Source organism: Thalassophryne amazonica, chromosome 16 (assembly GCF_902500255.1).
Source record: "Thalassophryne amazonica chromosome 16, fThaAma1.1, whole genome shotgun sequence".
Classification (NCBI taxonomy): Eukaryota; Metazoa; Chordata; class Actinopteri; order Batrachoidiformes; family Batrachoididae; genus Thalassophryne; species Thalassophryne amazonica.
In genome coordinates this window covers 74,964,853-74,980,148 of record NC_047118.1, presented here as the reverse complement: position 1 = coordinate 74,980,148, position 15,296 = coordinate 74,964,853, and the positions used below count along the sequence as shown (strand labels likewise).

Here is a 15,296-nt window from a genome sequence, read left to right as displayed (position 1 = left end):
GGGGTATTAGATAGCGCTCCGACTGGGGCCTCCATTGTTCTCCTGGGGGATTTCAACGCCCACGTGGGCGGCGACAGTGAGACCTGGAGGGGGGTGATCAGGAAGCACAGCCTCCCCGATCTGAACCCGAGTGGTGTTCAGTTGTTGGACTTCTGTGCTAGTCACAGTTTGTCCATCACGAACACCATGTTCGAGCACAAGTGTGTCCATAAGTGCACGTGGCACCAGGACACCCTGAGCCGGAGGTCGATGATCGACTTTGTAGTATCATCTGACCTTCGGCCACATGTCTCGGACACGCGAGTGAAGAGAGGGGCAGAGCTGTCGACTGATCACCTCCTGGTGGTGAGTTGGATCCGCTGGGAGGGTAGGAAGCCGGTCAGACCTGGCAGGCCCAAACGTATCGTGAGGGTCTGCTGGGAACGACTGGCGGAACCCTCTGTCAGTGAGGTCTTCAACTCCCACCTTCGGGAGAGCTTCTCCCAGATCCTGGGGGAGGTTGGAGACATGGAGTCCGAGGGGACCATGTTCTCCACCTCCATTGTCGATGCAGCTGCTCGTAGCTGTGGTCGCAAGGTCTCTGGTGCCTGTCGCGGCGGCAATCCCCGAACCCGGTGGTGGACACCGGAAGTAAGGGATGCCGTCAAGCTGAAGAAGGAGTCCTACTTATCTTTGTTGGTAGGTGGGACCCCAGAGGCAGCTGACAGGTACCGGCAGGCCAAGCGTGCCGCAGCCCGTGCGGTCGCACAGGCAAAAACTCGGGTCTGGGAGGAGTTCGGGGAGGCTATGGAGGAGGACTAGCGGTCAGCCTCGAAGATATTCTGGCAAACCGTCCGACGCCTCGGGAGGCAGAAGCAGCTCTCCACCAGCACTGGTTACGCTGCGGGTGGGGAGCTGTTGACTCTGACTGGGGATGTTGTCGGGCGGTGGAAGGAGTACTTCGAGGATCTCCTCAATCCCATCATCACGTCTTCCGAAGAGGAAGCAGAGACTGGGGACTCGGAGGCGGACTCATCCATTACCCAGGCCGAAGTCACCGAGGTGGTTAGAAAGCTCCACGGTGGCAAGGCTCCTGGGGTGGATGAAATCCGTCCTAAGTACCTTAAGTCTCTGGATGTTGTGGGGCTGTCTTGGCTGACACGCCTCTGCAACATCACGTGGCGATCGGGGACAGTGCCTCTGGATTGGCAGACCGGGGTGGTGGTCCCTCTGTTTAAGAAGGGGGACCGAAGGGTGTGTTCCAACTATAGGGGGATCACACTCCTCAGCCTCCCAGGTAAGGTCTATTCCAGAGTACTGGAGAGGAGAATTTGACCGATGGTCAAACCTCGGATTCAGGAGGAGCAGTGTGGTTTTTGTCCTGCGCGGCACACTGGACCAGCTCTACATGCTCCATCGGGTGCTCGAGGGTTCATGGGAGTTTGCCCAACCAGTCCACATGTGTTTTGTGGATCTGTAGAAGGCGTTCAACCGTGTCCCTCGGGGCACCCTGTGGGGAGTGCTCCGGGAGTATGGGGTCTGGGGTCCTTTGCTAAGGGCTATCCGGTCCCTGTACGACCGCAGCAGGAGCTTGGTTCGCATTGCCGGTAGTAAGTCAAACCTGTTTCCAGTGCACGTTGGCCTCCGCCAGGGCTGCCCTTTGTCACCGGTTCTGTTCATTATTTTTATGGACAGAATTTCTAGGCACAGCCAGGGTGTAGAGGGGGTCTGGTTTGGGAACCACAGAATCTCAACTCTGCTGTTTGCGGACGATGTGGTTCTGTTGGCTTCATCAAATCAGGACCTTCAGCGTGCACTGGGGCGGTTTGCAGCCGAGTGTGAAGCGTCCGGGATGAAAATCAGCACCTCCAAATCCGAGGCCATGGTTCTCGACTGGAAAAAGGTGCTTTGCCCTCTTCAGGTTGGTGGAGTGTCCATGCCTCAAGTGGAGGAGTTTAAGTATCTCGGGGTCTTGTTCACGAGTGAGGGACGGATGGAGCGTGAGATCGATAGACGGATCAGTGCAGCATCTGCAGTGATGCGGTCGCTGTATCGGACTGATCTACATTCTGATCCTCACCTATGGTCATGAGATTTAGCTCATGACCGAAAGAACGAGATCGCGAGTACAAGCGGCCGAGATGAGTTTCCTCCGCAGGAGATAGGGTGAGGAGCTCGGTCACTCGGGAGGAGCTCGGAGTCGAGCCGCTGTTCCTCCACGTCGAAAGGAGTCAGTTGAGGTGGCTCGGGCATCTTTTCCGGATGCCCCCTGGACGCCTCGCTGGAGAGGTGTTCCGGGCACGTCCCACTGGGAGGAGGCCCCGGGGAAGACCCAGGACATGCTGGAGGGACTACATCTCTCGGCTGGCTTGGGAACGCCTTGGGGTTCCCCCGGAGGAGCTGGGGGAGGTGTGTGTGGATCGGGAGGTCTGGGCGGCTTTGCTTGAGTTGCTGCCCCCGTGACCCGACTCCGGATAAAGCGGAAGAAAATGGATGGATGGATGGATGGATGGATGGCCTTCCCAATAATTGCTCAAAAGAAGGACTAATAATTCAACAGAAATTAGCCATATTTATTGGTTGTGACAAAGCATATTAACTCATATTTCATACATACTAAAGAAACTTAAAATGATTAGCTGTTGGTGTTTGGGAGATTTTTATATACTTCATTGATTTAATAAATTTACTGAAATATTTGTTTTTATTTTAGTGAATTTGGCTAGAGTTCAGTCGATTTATCCACTAGGATAGCGGTAGTATTACTAATCCTGTATGTTACAACAAAAGTGCTATTCTAGTGGGCAGACAATAACATTAGCGTTAGTGTGCTAACATGTTATTGATATGTTAATTCTTTAGACTAACACCATGTTAAATATCATAATTTGTGGACAATTTGTTGATGCTGATTTTTTTTTTTTTTCTTTCTTCTTCTTTCAGTTGGCACCTTTAAGTGAGGTAGTCACTCAGCTGTCCATCAAGCTTAAAACCCCACCATCTTCGCTACTCTTGATGAAGCAGGAGGTGGAGCTTCAGACTCACCTGTCAGTTGGTGAGCTTGGCCTTGGTATCGCTGACATTATTGGTATGTCACATGACTCAGGACGCTGGGTTTTGGGCTGTTGGTCAAACTTTGGCCAGTGGCACAATGACAAGCTTCATATTTAATATATATATATGTGTGTGTGTGTGTGTGTGTGTGTGTGTGTGTGTGTGTGTGTGTGTGTGTGTGTGTGTGTGTGTGTGTGTGTGTGTGTGTGTGTGTGTGTGTGTGTGTGTGTGTGTGCATACAGGTGATGATAAAATTATTATCCACTCTATAAAATGCAGAATTTTTCTAAAATTTTCCAAGTGCTTTTTTAAACAAAGTAAGGAATTTTCTATACTTTCTATTTTGAAGCATTCTGATTTTACTGTTATGGTTAGGACAGGGTTTGGATGTTAGACCCAAATGCAGGGAGCAGTAAGGCAGGCAGGGTGAAATAAACAAGAGTTTATTGAACACAAGGAACTGTGCAGTGGGAAGTGGGTACACCAGGATTTAGACAGGATGGACCACGGGGATCTGACCAGCTCTAGAGACAGGTCAGACAGGACAGGGATGGGAACCAGGTGACACGAGCCTGTGGAACTGCTTTAGACAGGCTGAACTGCTGGGGAGAGCAAGAGGGCAGGTGAGTGTGGAGATGCACTTGGACACACATCCAAATATGAAAAGTCAAAACTAAACTCAAATAAGTTAATTCAGAGTTTCAATTCAATATCAAAGTCTTAGTTCATTCCAGATTTCAGTTCAGATTAAAGGTTCCGGATCAAAGTCTCAGGAGTTCAGTTCAGATCAAAGTCTCAGTTCTACATAACTTTCCCAAAGGCATGCACATGTGGCAGACAGACGAAGTCCAATGACCACTGCAAGTGCCAAGACTTAGGAGCGAGCGCAGCACACTGTGAACTGCAGTACAGCAGAGTCAAAATTCTCTGAAAACCACAACTACATTCACTGGGAAACTCAGCAGCTACATGCGGACCCATTCCAGACTGTTCAGCCATCGGAGAAACTGGATTACTGTGCACATTGTTCCTAAACAGCGCGGATGCGCACAAAGTCTGATAACTGAATAACAGCTGATTTTGCTGAAAAGACAGACTCTGAAAACTGAAAACGGTTGGGATTGCTGAACAGCACAGAGGAGAATGGACTCTGATGATGAACAGCTGATAATGCTAAACCGCGTGTGATGACACACCAGGCGAACAGCAGCATACGTCAGGGTAGAAGCAGAAGGCGTGACCGTGGAAAAAACACGAATGATCCACTTTTAAATAACTGAAGTAATATTAAGAGTTGGAGCTCACACAGCAGAAAAAAAACATGACAGACTCGACAGATTGTGTTCTGAGCCTGGAATATCACAGCAGGAAAAACACAAGTTAAATTCTGAGCCTGGAAGCTAAAAAAGAAACACAACAGGTTGCATTACCTCCATAACGGGAGAGACACCAAAACAAGATCATTAAACAGACATTAAAGACCACGTTACCAGCTGGGTGTGTTGTTGCATCACAAGTGGAACCCGGTGGAAACCGGGTATCAACCTGGAGGAACACAGAGATTCTGGCCTAGAATCAGTGGATGATTCGAGGTTATATACTGGTGGTGATGGGGCGGGATGACAACCAGCTGTGAACGTGCCACTCTGTAGGAATGACGGTCGTTGGTGAGACGCCACTCTGACAGCACCCATGTACTGTCTTGACAGCGGGGAATGAGCCATGACGTCACCAACAGCCGACGCACTGTCCAAATAGAAAACTGCCACAGTCAGCTTCACCTAGAAAAACAGACCAAACAGGAAACCGGGGCAAACCCCAACATTTACAATGATTTTACTTTCCACATAGAAGCTAAATTATGTCACAAAAACTACCAGGGTCAAAATCCCCCCCCTGTGCTAATAGTCAGTTGTGTGTCCTTTTTGCTGGATAACTGTCTGCAGTCATTTGGTGTAGTTTTCAGCAAGTCTCAGACATGACTCCTGAGGAATCCCAGCCCATTCTTCTTTGGCAAATCTCTCAAGTTCCTCCAGATTTGATGGTCTTCTGAAATGGACCTTGGTCTTCAACTCACCCCACAGCTTTTCATTCAGATTCAAATCAGGGCTTTGTGCAGGCCAGTCAGTAAAGTTCACTTTGGTCTTCTGGAGATAACAGTAGTTCTTCACCAGGAGAGACTTATGTTTTGTGTTGTTGTCATGTTGGAAGACAATGCGACAACTCAGACCCAGTTTTGCTGCTGTCTGCTTGAGGTATTCTTTCAAAATCTTCACATATCTTTCTTTCTTCATGATTTCGTCCACCTTGAGAATATTCTCACTTCTAGTCGCACTGAAGCGTCCACACAGTGTAATAGTCCCACCGCCGTGTTTTGGGGCAGCAATATCTCAGTTGGTAGAGTGAGCAGTCTTATGACCCAAGGGTCGGCGGTTCAAATCAGGCTCCCAAACCAGTCAAAAATCTGCATATTGCCAATGTGTCCTTGGGCAAGAAACTTAACCCATCTTGCCTGTGTATGAATGAGGTGGTGGTCGGAGGAGCCGTAGGCGCAGAATGGCAGCCATGCTTCGTCTGTGGCCGAAGAGCACTTGTTTTGTCTCATCTGATGGCAGACTTCCAGTATCTCCAAGTTGTCCTTAGCATACTTTTATTCTGGCTTGAAGGTGTCTCTTCTGCAGAAGTGGAGTTTTTCTTGCTTTACTACCTCGCTGTCCATTCCTGTCCAGGGCTCTAATGATTGTCTTCGTTGAGACTACAAAACCCACCTTGGCTAAGTCATTCACTAGTGTCTTGGCAGTTGCTCCGGGGCCTTTGGACACATTGCTCATTAGTTTTCTTTCTAGAGTCTTTCTCTTCCTGCCCCTGCCAGGCTGGTTCTGTACTGTGTGGTTCTTGAAATTCTTGATGGTACTTCTCATTGCAGTTCTTGACACTTGGAAATGCTATGATAACTCTTTCTCTTGCTTTGCGAGCATCAACAATTCTTTATCAAGTCTAAACTGATTTATTTTGTTTTTGGCAATGTTGCTTTCTCAAGTGACAGCTCAAACCCTGGCGTTTTTATACTGTGTGTACATTGGAAGATAACACTGTTTTAACTTGATTTTATAAGCTTTGAGCATTACAAAGTTAAAACACTTTGCACAACTCATTGCACAACAGTGGTTTGTGCTACAATTCAACATATGGGTCCATTCTTAAGCGGGCTAATAATTTTGACCCTTGTAGTTTTTGTGAAATAGCATTTCAAAACATCCTAGTTTTATTTTGGATGCTAACATTATTTTACTTTGCAAACAGAAGCAAAACTGTGTTGAAAATTCCTTGCTCTTTAAAAAAAGAAAAAGTACTTAGGAAGATTTTGAAGAAAGCATTAAACTTCATAGGGTGGCTCATAATTTTGTCCGTGTGTGTGTATACACACACATACATACATACATAGTTTGTAACATTTTATTATTTTAAATAATTGAACAGTAATCGATAATGTAAATAATTACTTGAAACAGCTTTTTTAAATCAATTCTCCGTTAAAGAGACTTATGTCTAATTTCCTAAAATTGAACAGTGATAAAACCAAGATGCTGATCATCGGCACTAAATATATCCTAACCAAAGTCCCCCAGTTTTACAGTTTCTCTTGACAACTCCTCCATTGTGCCCTCCCACCAGGTTAAGAGTTTTGGTGTCTCTCCTTCATATCTCACATAGGGCTGGGTATTGATTTTTGAGTATAAGATTTTATCGATATCGATGCCATTATGTAAACACACCTCGTGAAGTATGGACAACAAGACATTTGGCACGGCAGAAGTCCATCACAGGTGCTACACCTCTTCAAGATAACTCTCTCAACTTAAGACAACTTGTCATCATCATAATCGCTCATAACTCGTTGAATTGACACAATCTATGTCCTTGCTAGCCATTGTTTACATGGCTTTGAAACGCTGGAACTCTGCTGGAGCTGTGATGCATTCTGGGAAGCGCAGGGGGATTATGGGAAACGTTAGTCCCAAATAACTTTTTGGATGATATATATATATTTGTAATTTCGCCTCTGTACATAACCAGGACCCAAGTCTGTTCCATGCTGTGGAGCCCAGTGTGCTGCTCCCTGACCTGACAACACCACAATGTAGTTTTAATGCAACAGTCACAATGTGTGTGTAGTGGAGAGGTTTCGCTTTAATTCAAAGCGAAAAATAATAATCACATTAAACATTTAGGAATTAAACCCATTTTCATACACAGTCCCTGCATTTTTGGAGGGTTGAATAAGTGGACAATGGACTGACCAGCTGTTCCATGGCCAGGTGTGGGCTGTTTACTCACTGTTCCATGGCGAATTGAAGCGGTCTGGCGATGATTCCAAGTTGAATTTGCATTTGGTAGCTATTCATTGATCTCAAGGTTCAAAGCAGTGATCCATATGAAGGACACTATAATTAGGCTGACAAAATAAAATGACCATAGTTACTCATATTGCAGAAACGTTAGGAGTCACCAATCAACAATTTGGTTCTTTCATTAAAAAGTAAAAAGCACTGGTGATCTGAACAACACTTAAAGAACTCGAAGATCACAGATGACTAACATGGGTGATGGCAGAATTCTTTTCTGTTTTTTTTTTGTTTTTTTTAATAAGATAAATCCCTTCATAACATCTAGTCAAGTCAAAGCAACACCTTGGTCAGTGAAGACTAACATGGAAACAGCATTTTCTGATCACCTTAACCTGAATGAAGTCATAATCAGAGTAAGCAATAATGTACACTGTTGAAAATAATTAGGGGAACACAGTGTTCCTCTATTTTGAGCAGTATGTTTAAGACCTACAGTATTCTGTTCATGGTCAGATAGGGGACATAATGTGGCCATGAGTCATTAAACAGTAATATCCTTAATATGCAAAACAGGAATAAGAGGTGTATACTCTAAACAACTCATGGAAAAACTGTAATCGAAAACTGTCTTCTTTTGAATAAGATCAATAATGGGGCTATTGCTGTCCATGTAAACATAATGTCAGCAATCAAGAGGTGCCTTCCTCAGTGTAGATAACCGAGTTTATGACAAGCTGTAAACCACTGGAAACACTCAAGTATAGGAAGATCAGATTATAGTTTGCCGGTTCTGAAACTTGTACACCAAAATGATTGGAAGAGAAGAGTACAGAGGAGGAATGATCGGCGTGTTGATTTGTTCTGCCTTGCAGGGGCCTGGTTGCAGCGGGATGAGTGTGTTGGTTTGGATGGGTCGGCACCCCCGGGTCACATTGACTGTCGGGGTGCTCGGGGCACGGGTCGGGGAGGAGCGTTGGCAGCGGTCTTCCACTCCATCTTATTGATTGGTCGGGGACCCAGACGGAGCTTTGGTTCGTTTGGGGGCTTGGCTCTTGGTCTTGTCCATCCGGGTTGGAGGTCTCAAGGACCAGTTTTGTTTGTTGTTGTCTGTCGTCCGCCTGGTCGTTGCTGTGAGTTTCTTTGTGGTTTTTCGGACCTTTTGTCTGGCTTGGTGCTTGGCTCGGATGGGGTGATTGTGGTGGGTGATTTTGGCGTCCACATAGGTGCTGAGAATGGCGGCCTCGACACTGCGTTTAGTCTATTGTTGGACTCGGTTGGCTTCGCTCGGGATGTGGATGAGTCCACCCGCCACTTTGGCCACGCTTTGGATCTTGTTCTGACATGTGGCGTGGGGATTGGAGACTTGGCAGTGTTCCCTGGGGGCCCCTTTTTGTCTGGTCATTTCTTGGTAACGTTTGCATTTGCTTTGGGGGACTGCCCAGCAGTGGGGAATGGGTTTCGTTGCAGTGGAGGTCTTTCTGAGGGCGCTGTGACTGGGTTTGAGGATGTGGTTCGTTCTTTGTGTTCTTCGGTGCCATGTGCCGGCGCGGTGCGGAGTGGCTACCTAGACTCTGTGAGTGACGTGGATTGTCTCGCCAGTGGCTTTGCATCCTCGTTGGGCACGACTTTGGATGCTGTGGCTCCTCTGAAGGGGAGAGCCTTGAGTCGGGGGTGCCTGACTCCGTGGTGTGGCCCACGGACTCGCGGCTTGGGGCGGATGGCCCCTAGGCTGGAGAGGGGGGTGGCGTCTCACTAATTTAGAAGATCTTCATTTGGCCTGGAGGGGGAGTCTGTTGCTCTATGGGGAGGCCCTCCGTGGGGCTGGGACATCTTGCTGCTCATCACTGGTTGAGGAGGGTGGGAGCGGCCCCGGGTTTCTTTTCGGCACTGTGGCCGGGCTCACGGGGAGTCGGCACTCTATTGAGCCGAGTATTCCTTTGGCTTTGACTGGTGGTGGCCTCGTGACTTTCTTTGCGGATAGGATTTTGACTATTGGGGAGGAGATTGTTCATGACCATCCCAAAGACATATCTTTATGTTCAGCTGCTTTCAGTAATGCTGGTATTTGGTTAGACTCTCTCTCTGATTGTTCTGTCTGAGTTACTTTCATTAGTCACTTCCTCCAAACCATCAACATGTCTATTAGACCCCATTCCTACCAGGCTGCTCAAGGAAGCCCTACCATTAAGCCCTACCATTACCATTTGAGCGCCTTGAGGCAACTGTTTGTTGTGATTTGGCGCTATACAAGAAAAAAGTTGATTGATTGATTGATTGATTGATTATCGATTCTGCTTATCGATCCGATTCCTTATCGATTCCCTTATCAATACCTCTTGTGAATTTTGTACTAAAAGTAGGCTTTACAGGTTTTCTGTGTATTTCATTGAGTCTTAAAGTAAATAAATATGAAATTGGTCACTGTATCCTTGATCTCTGGACATAAAAATAAACAAAGCGGTGTTTCGCTTTGAAGTTATTAATTCCGACTGGACTCTATTGTTCTAACTTGACTTGTCAGAGAGCCGCGCAGCGTTTGGAGCTGTGTGAACAGAACGGAGGACGATTCTTGTTTCTTTCTCGCAACAAGACAGGAGTCCCAGTTAGTAACTTTAATCCACACAAAAGTGACTCATGATTTCACATATTCGGGGATGAAAGTGGTGGAAAAACAAAAAAGCTGAAACACAAAATTACCCCCCAACACCACATGCATGAAAATGTTTCAGTTCTAGAAGCTCTGAAATGCAATCTGGGGCTATTCCAGACAATAAACTGCAGTGAGTGCAGCATCCATTTAGTGAGGAAAAAAAACAACTTTCCTTATTCAAATTCATTCCAGTAGTATTCTGCTCTTACTAGGATGGAGCAGTTTTCCAGCTTGGCAGATAGTTCTGGAGGAAATCACATTGAAAATAACACATTGAAAATATGGTTTGACCGAAACAAACTGTCATTAAACTTAAATAAGCCAGGGATGAAGTGGAGGTGTAAGAGTCACGAGGTGTTCACAGGAAACACTTATTTATTTCTGTATGTATGTATTTATTTATGTATGTTCATTGTTAGTTGGTTTTATACTTTCTGTTTTGTTTTTATTGAGGTACTTTTGTCTCTTTCTCTAAAATTGTATATAATCATTAGATTAGTTATTATTACTATTATTGTTGTGGTTGCTTTTATTAATATATAAACAAAAATAAAAAATAAAAAAAATTGTAATACATTTGACTCTTTTACAACAAATGCTTGACAGCTGCAACTGCTTAATGCTAACTTTAACATTGAAAATGCCATAGACATGCTAATGTGTTAGCATCGGCCCCGTTTTTAAGTTATAAAATAAATCTATCAACTGTTTCAGAAGACCATAACAGGTCGGTTTAACATAAAAAAGGTAAATAATGCTCACAGCCATATGCTCTTTAGGGTTTTAGTGTGGGAAATTAAGATAAAGTGAAAGAAAAAAAAAATGAATCAATGAAGCAATGATCGAAGCACTGCTTCGATCTGCGAATCACTGCTTCGATTGGTTCAAGGTTCAAAGCAAAGCCGCGCTGCAGAAAAGTTGATCAATGTAGAGAAATTATAATTTTCCTGACAAACACCCCCAAAAACAATGGCCACTCTGAAGGACCGATAAGTAAAAAGGTTATTGATGTCGGTGGATCGAATCATTTCTTAACGATACCCGAAAGGAACCGGTTCTCGATACGCATCCCTAATCTCACATCAACAGCATGACCTGGTCAGGCTATTTCCACTTTCACCCCTCTCTCACGCCTCATGCTGCTCCTATTCTGGTTCACATTCCCGTCACTTCACGTCTTGACTACTGCAATTCCTTTTTATTTGGCCTTCCCCAAAAATCTCTTCCTAAATTGCACTTAGTTCAAAATTCTGCAGTACGCACCATCACTGTGACTCCATTCACTGACCACATCACGCCTGTACTCCAGCAACATCCACTGGCTTCCCATCACACCCTGCATACACTATAAAATACTGCTTTTGACATTTAAAGCCATTCACAACCTTCCCCCTCCTTATTTGTCTGACCTAATTCACCTCACTACACCTGCCCGTTCACTCCGATATTTCTCTTCTATCCATCTGACTGTTCCATTTGTTTCCCTTGTTACCATGGGGAGCAGAGCAACTGATGCTCTGCTCCCCATCCTCAGCTTTGGAACTCACTCCCTCCTGACCTCCACAACACTAGGTCACTTCCCTTGTTCAAATCCAGTTTCAAAACACGTTTATTTTGTGTTGCATATTCCATTTGAACCATTTTATAGTTTTGTATACTTTGTAATGTTTTGATTTTATTGCTTTTATTTTAATGTATGTGTTTTAACCTTTGTGACCTTGAGTTCCTTGAAAGGTGCCCTTAATAAAAATTTATTATTATTAAAGCCAACTATTTTTTTCCTTGATTGTGTTTGATAGAATGTGTCGTCATGGCGGAAGACGAGCACAGAGCCAGCGACGATGTTATTACGATACGCCTGCAGAGCAAAAGCAAAAACACGAGCCAGGATTTCTCTCTGCACAGAGTTCGTAGCTCGCCCCTTCAACAATTGTTCTTATTTTGGCTGCATGTTTGAATGCAAACACTGTTCTCTTGTATTTCAACAGGAGACGCCACTGAGCTCCGTTTTTAATCGATATCTGTCCGAGAGGCCCAAGCTCTCAAAGCGCAAAGTGAGCTTTCAGTTTGACGGCTGCAAAGTGACGCACAGCCAGACACCGGCTCAGCTGGACATGGAGGACGGCGACATCATCGAAGTTTGGATTTGATCATTTAAACCTCCAGGTCGGCACAGTGTGTACAACCCCTGGCAATAATTATGGAATTGGTGATTCTGGTGATTCCATAATTTTTGCCAGGGGTTGTATGTGTGAGAGAGTCACTTATTTTTAATTCATGTGATGAGAAAACATTTTTTAAATTAAATATCAGGTTCTCTCACTTTTTAAAATTAAATAATTATAAACTATCTCCATTAATATTTTCAGCTGGAAATAATATTTCTCTTTTTCTGCGTAGGAACCGCAGGTGAGCTGGACGAGGATTGTGATGATTACACCATATGTAGTTTAGCGACGGCACATTATAGGATTTTATTTTTTATGTTATTGGTAAAATATGTGACTCCTGAATGCACTCAGTCTGTAATGACTATAAACTTCTCTTCAGAGAGTTCAGTCTTTCTGTATAAAGTTGCAAAGAAATGCTCAGCACAGTGTGTTCAGCTGCACCAGGGATTTCCAAAGTATGCCTAGAAAAAAAATTAATGTAAATGGTTTTAATTTACTGTGTGTGTATTAATTCTCACCTGATGTCCATTGTCACTTTTTTCACCTTATTTTGAAGTCCTTTGATTTCATTTCTATTTTTGTTTGATGTCATTGTTGGGGTGATGATGATGCATGTCATTTTTGCTGTTTTACTGCCCCCTCATGGCCATATGAAGGCTGTGTTTGACTGACAGGGTGTGTAGCCCCCTGACCTGGCAGCTTGGGGGAATTCCAACTTGAATATGAACACAGGCAGAGGAATAATTGATGTTTCACACATTTAATAAACTTTTATTTTGTAATTTACTAAATAAATATTCAGTGTAAGGTTTCTGATCTCGACGTCTTGTCATGCCTTTGTGAGGGCAACGTTCTGTTCAGATACAACAGTTGAGCTTGTTGGTGAAACCTCACAGCGATCAACTGCAGAATCATTCTTTCATTGACTTTCTATACGAGTACACTCTTATTCCAATTAAGGGTCACGGGGGGTGGAGCGTTTGCCAGCAGTCGTTGGGCGAGAGACAGAGGACACCCTGGATCGGCCACCAGTCAGTTGGACGGGCCACATACTCTCGCCCTGATTCACCTAATTGTCATGTCTTGGGAAGTGGGAGGATGAACGGGAGCACCCAGAGGGATCCCACATGAACACGGGACAGCAAGTGTATCCAATCACATGACATCAGGAGGGTTTTCTGGCAAAACAAAAGGGTGCAAATGAATAAACAGATGAATTATATGAAAAACTTTTCTAACTGCAGACTTATTTTGTTTGTTTCTGACTACATGGTTTCTGGATTTGGTTCTTCTCTCTAACCTGCTTCCTCCTGGTTTTCATTTCTTCTTCAAAACGTGCATCGCTGCATTTTGTTTTTTCTGCAGTGCTGCAGTTGTCCTGTAGATTACGTTTATCCCAATGTTTTGTCCATGCAGTCTGGTTATATTCTCACATGTAGATATGTATTGATGGATGGAAATCCAGTGCATCTGGAAAGTATTCACAGCACTTCATTTTTCCCACATTTTGTTGTGTTACAGCCTTATTCCAAAATGGATGAAATTCATTTTGGAATAAGGCTGTAACATAAAATGTGGGGAAAAATATAAATTATATATAGTATACATAAATTATATATCGTATACTTAACTTTGCTGTTTTACCCAATAATCTGTATTTTTACACTGCTACTGCTTAAATTTAAAACAATTGGCAAGGATGCCAATCAATCAGTTTTTGTAGTTTTTTTGTTTGTTTAGTTTTTCCCACAATTTCATATCCATGAGCATAAACCTCCTGCCCAGGTCAAAGATAGCGATCCTGGATTTTATGGAAAAGGTGTCATTTTTCACAGGTCCCAAATTTAGTCAAATTTTTATAACAATTGGCACAGGTGATCTTCAGATCAAGTCCAATAGTTCCAGCTAGTACATGGCATTTCAATTCTTCAAAGCAGTGTCCCATAACAACCAATTAAATTTAACCCAAGAAAACAAACAAAAAATTAATTTATTGATATGGCCCAAACAGGAAGTGCCAAAATTTGAATCCACAGTAAAAAAGGAAATGTCAAATACTTCCTAGATTTGACAGATGAGATCCCATGGAATCTCGTGGGAACTCTGTGGCAAGTTCACACTGAAACAGGAAGTGCTAAATTTTAAGTCCACAGTGAAACAGGAAATGTCAAATGTTGAATACTTCCTGGCATAGGTGGAGCTAGAGGAGAGGCCAGGGTGGCACTGGACTCCCCTGAAATCTGACTGGCTACCCCAGGTGCCACTGCAGTTGATTGACATGTCACAGCACCACACGTCTGTTTGAAAAGAGCCATTTTGAAATCAGTGACATGTTGACTGCTAGGTCCCTCCTGCACAGTAGCTGATGCTGTGTACCACAAAAAAGTTCTAATCCACCTTAGTAGAAGAATAAAAATCTTTGAACCAGAACATGTCGTCTGAACCATGGACTTCTAATGACACCAAAGTTATATCAGTGAGTAAACGGCCATATTTTATGCCAGAAATGAGGTCCAGGTTGTTAAAAGTGGTATTGTGTGGTGGTGTCGTTTTTGGGCTGTTTGTCCCGGATAGAGATTTGGGCATTTTTGCTATTTTTACCCCATAACTCCATAGAATTCAGTCATAGATAATCCAAACTATCTTTTTGGAATCTTTATGATCAGACAAATACTGTGGAATACCTTTCAATATGATTGGAGCATTTTTAAATTGTGACCCTTGCAGTGGTGGTACCAAGGGGGGACTTGGGGGGGCCTAAGCCCCCCAATAATGAGCCAAGGCCCCCTCCCTCCCCAATAAGTCTGCCAATAATGTGAATAGCGACGGACATATTTGTGGATCTCAGCTGCAGTTTTGCACTGAGAATATCTCAATATTGCGTAACTGAGCAAAGTGATGAATGTGTGTGTTCGGTGATCCACCAATGCTAAATCACCCTTCACAAACAGAATTTTCAGTTTTGCAAATAAACATTTATTTGTAAAAACCCACACACAAGCTACAAATCAGAAATGTGTGTTTGTGGATAACAAAGCAGGTGTACAAACCAAAGGATATTTGTAAATCACCCTCTGTGCATTTGCAAGTAAT

General features: G+C 44.1%; 1 protein-coding gene across 3 annotated transcripts in view; it reads left to right on the top strand.

Moving 5' to 3' along the window:
• Positions 1–12,681, top strand: part of LOC117528281 (NFATC2-interacting protein-like) — a 36,382-nt gene extending 23,701 nt beyond the window's left edge. For 2 of the 3 annotated variants that reach the window (XM_034190897.1, XM_034190895.1), the window contains 4 exons: positions 2,923–3,067; positions 11,832–11,938; positions 12,021–12,198; positions 12,433–12,681. In XM_034190897.1, coding sequence (XP_034046788.1) covers positions 2,923–3,067; positions 11,832–11,938; positions 12,021–12,182 — 414 coding nt within the window. In that variant the 3' untranslated portion in view covers positions 12,183–12,198; positions 12,433–12,681. The remainder of the gene's footprint in view (positions 1–2,922; positions 3,068–11,831; positions 11,939–12,020; positions 12,199–12,432) is intronic. The other variant, XM_034190896.1, reaches the window with a different exon arrangement.
• Positions 12,682–15,296: the final 2,615 nt, after the last annotated feature.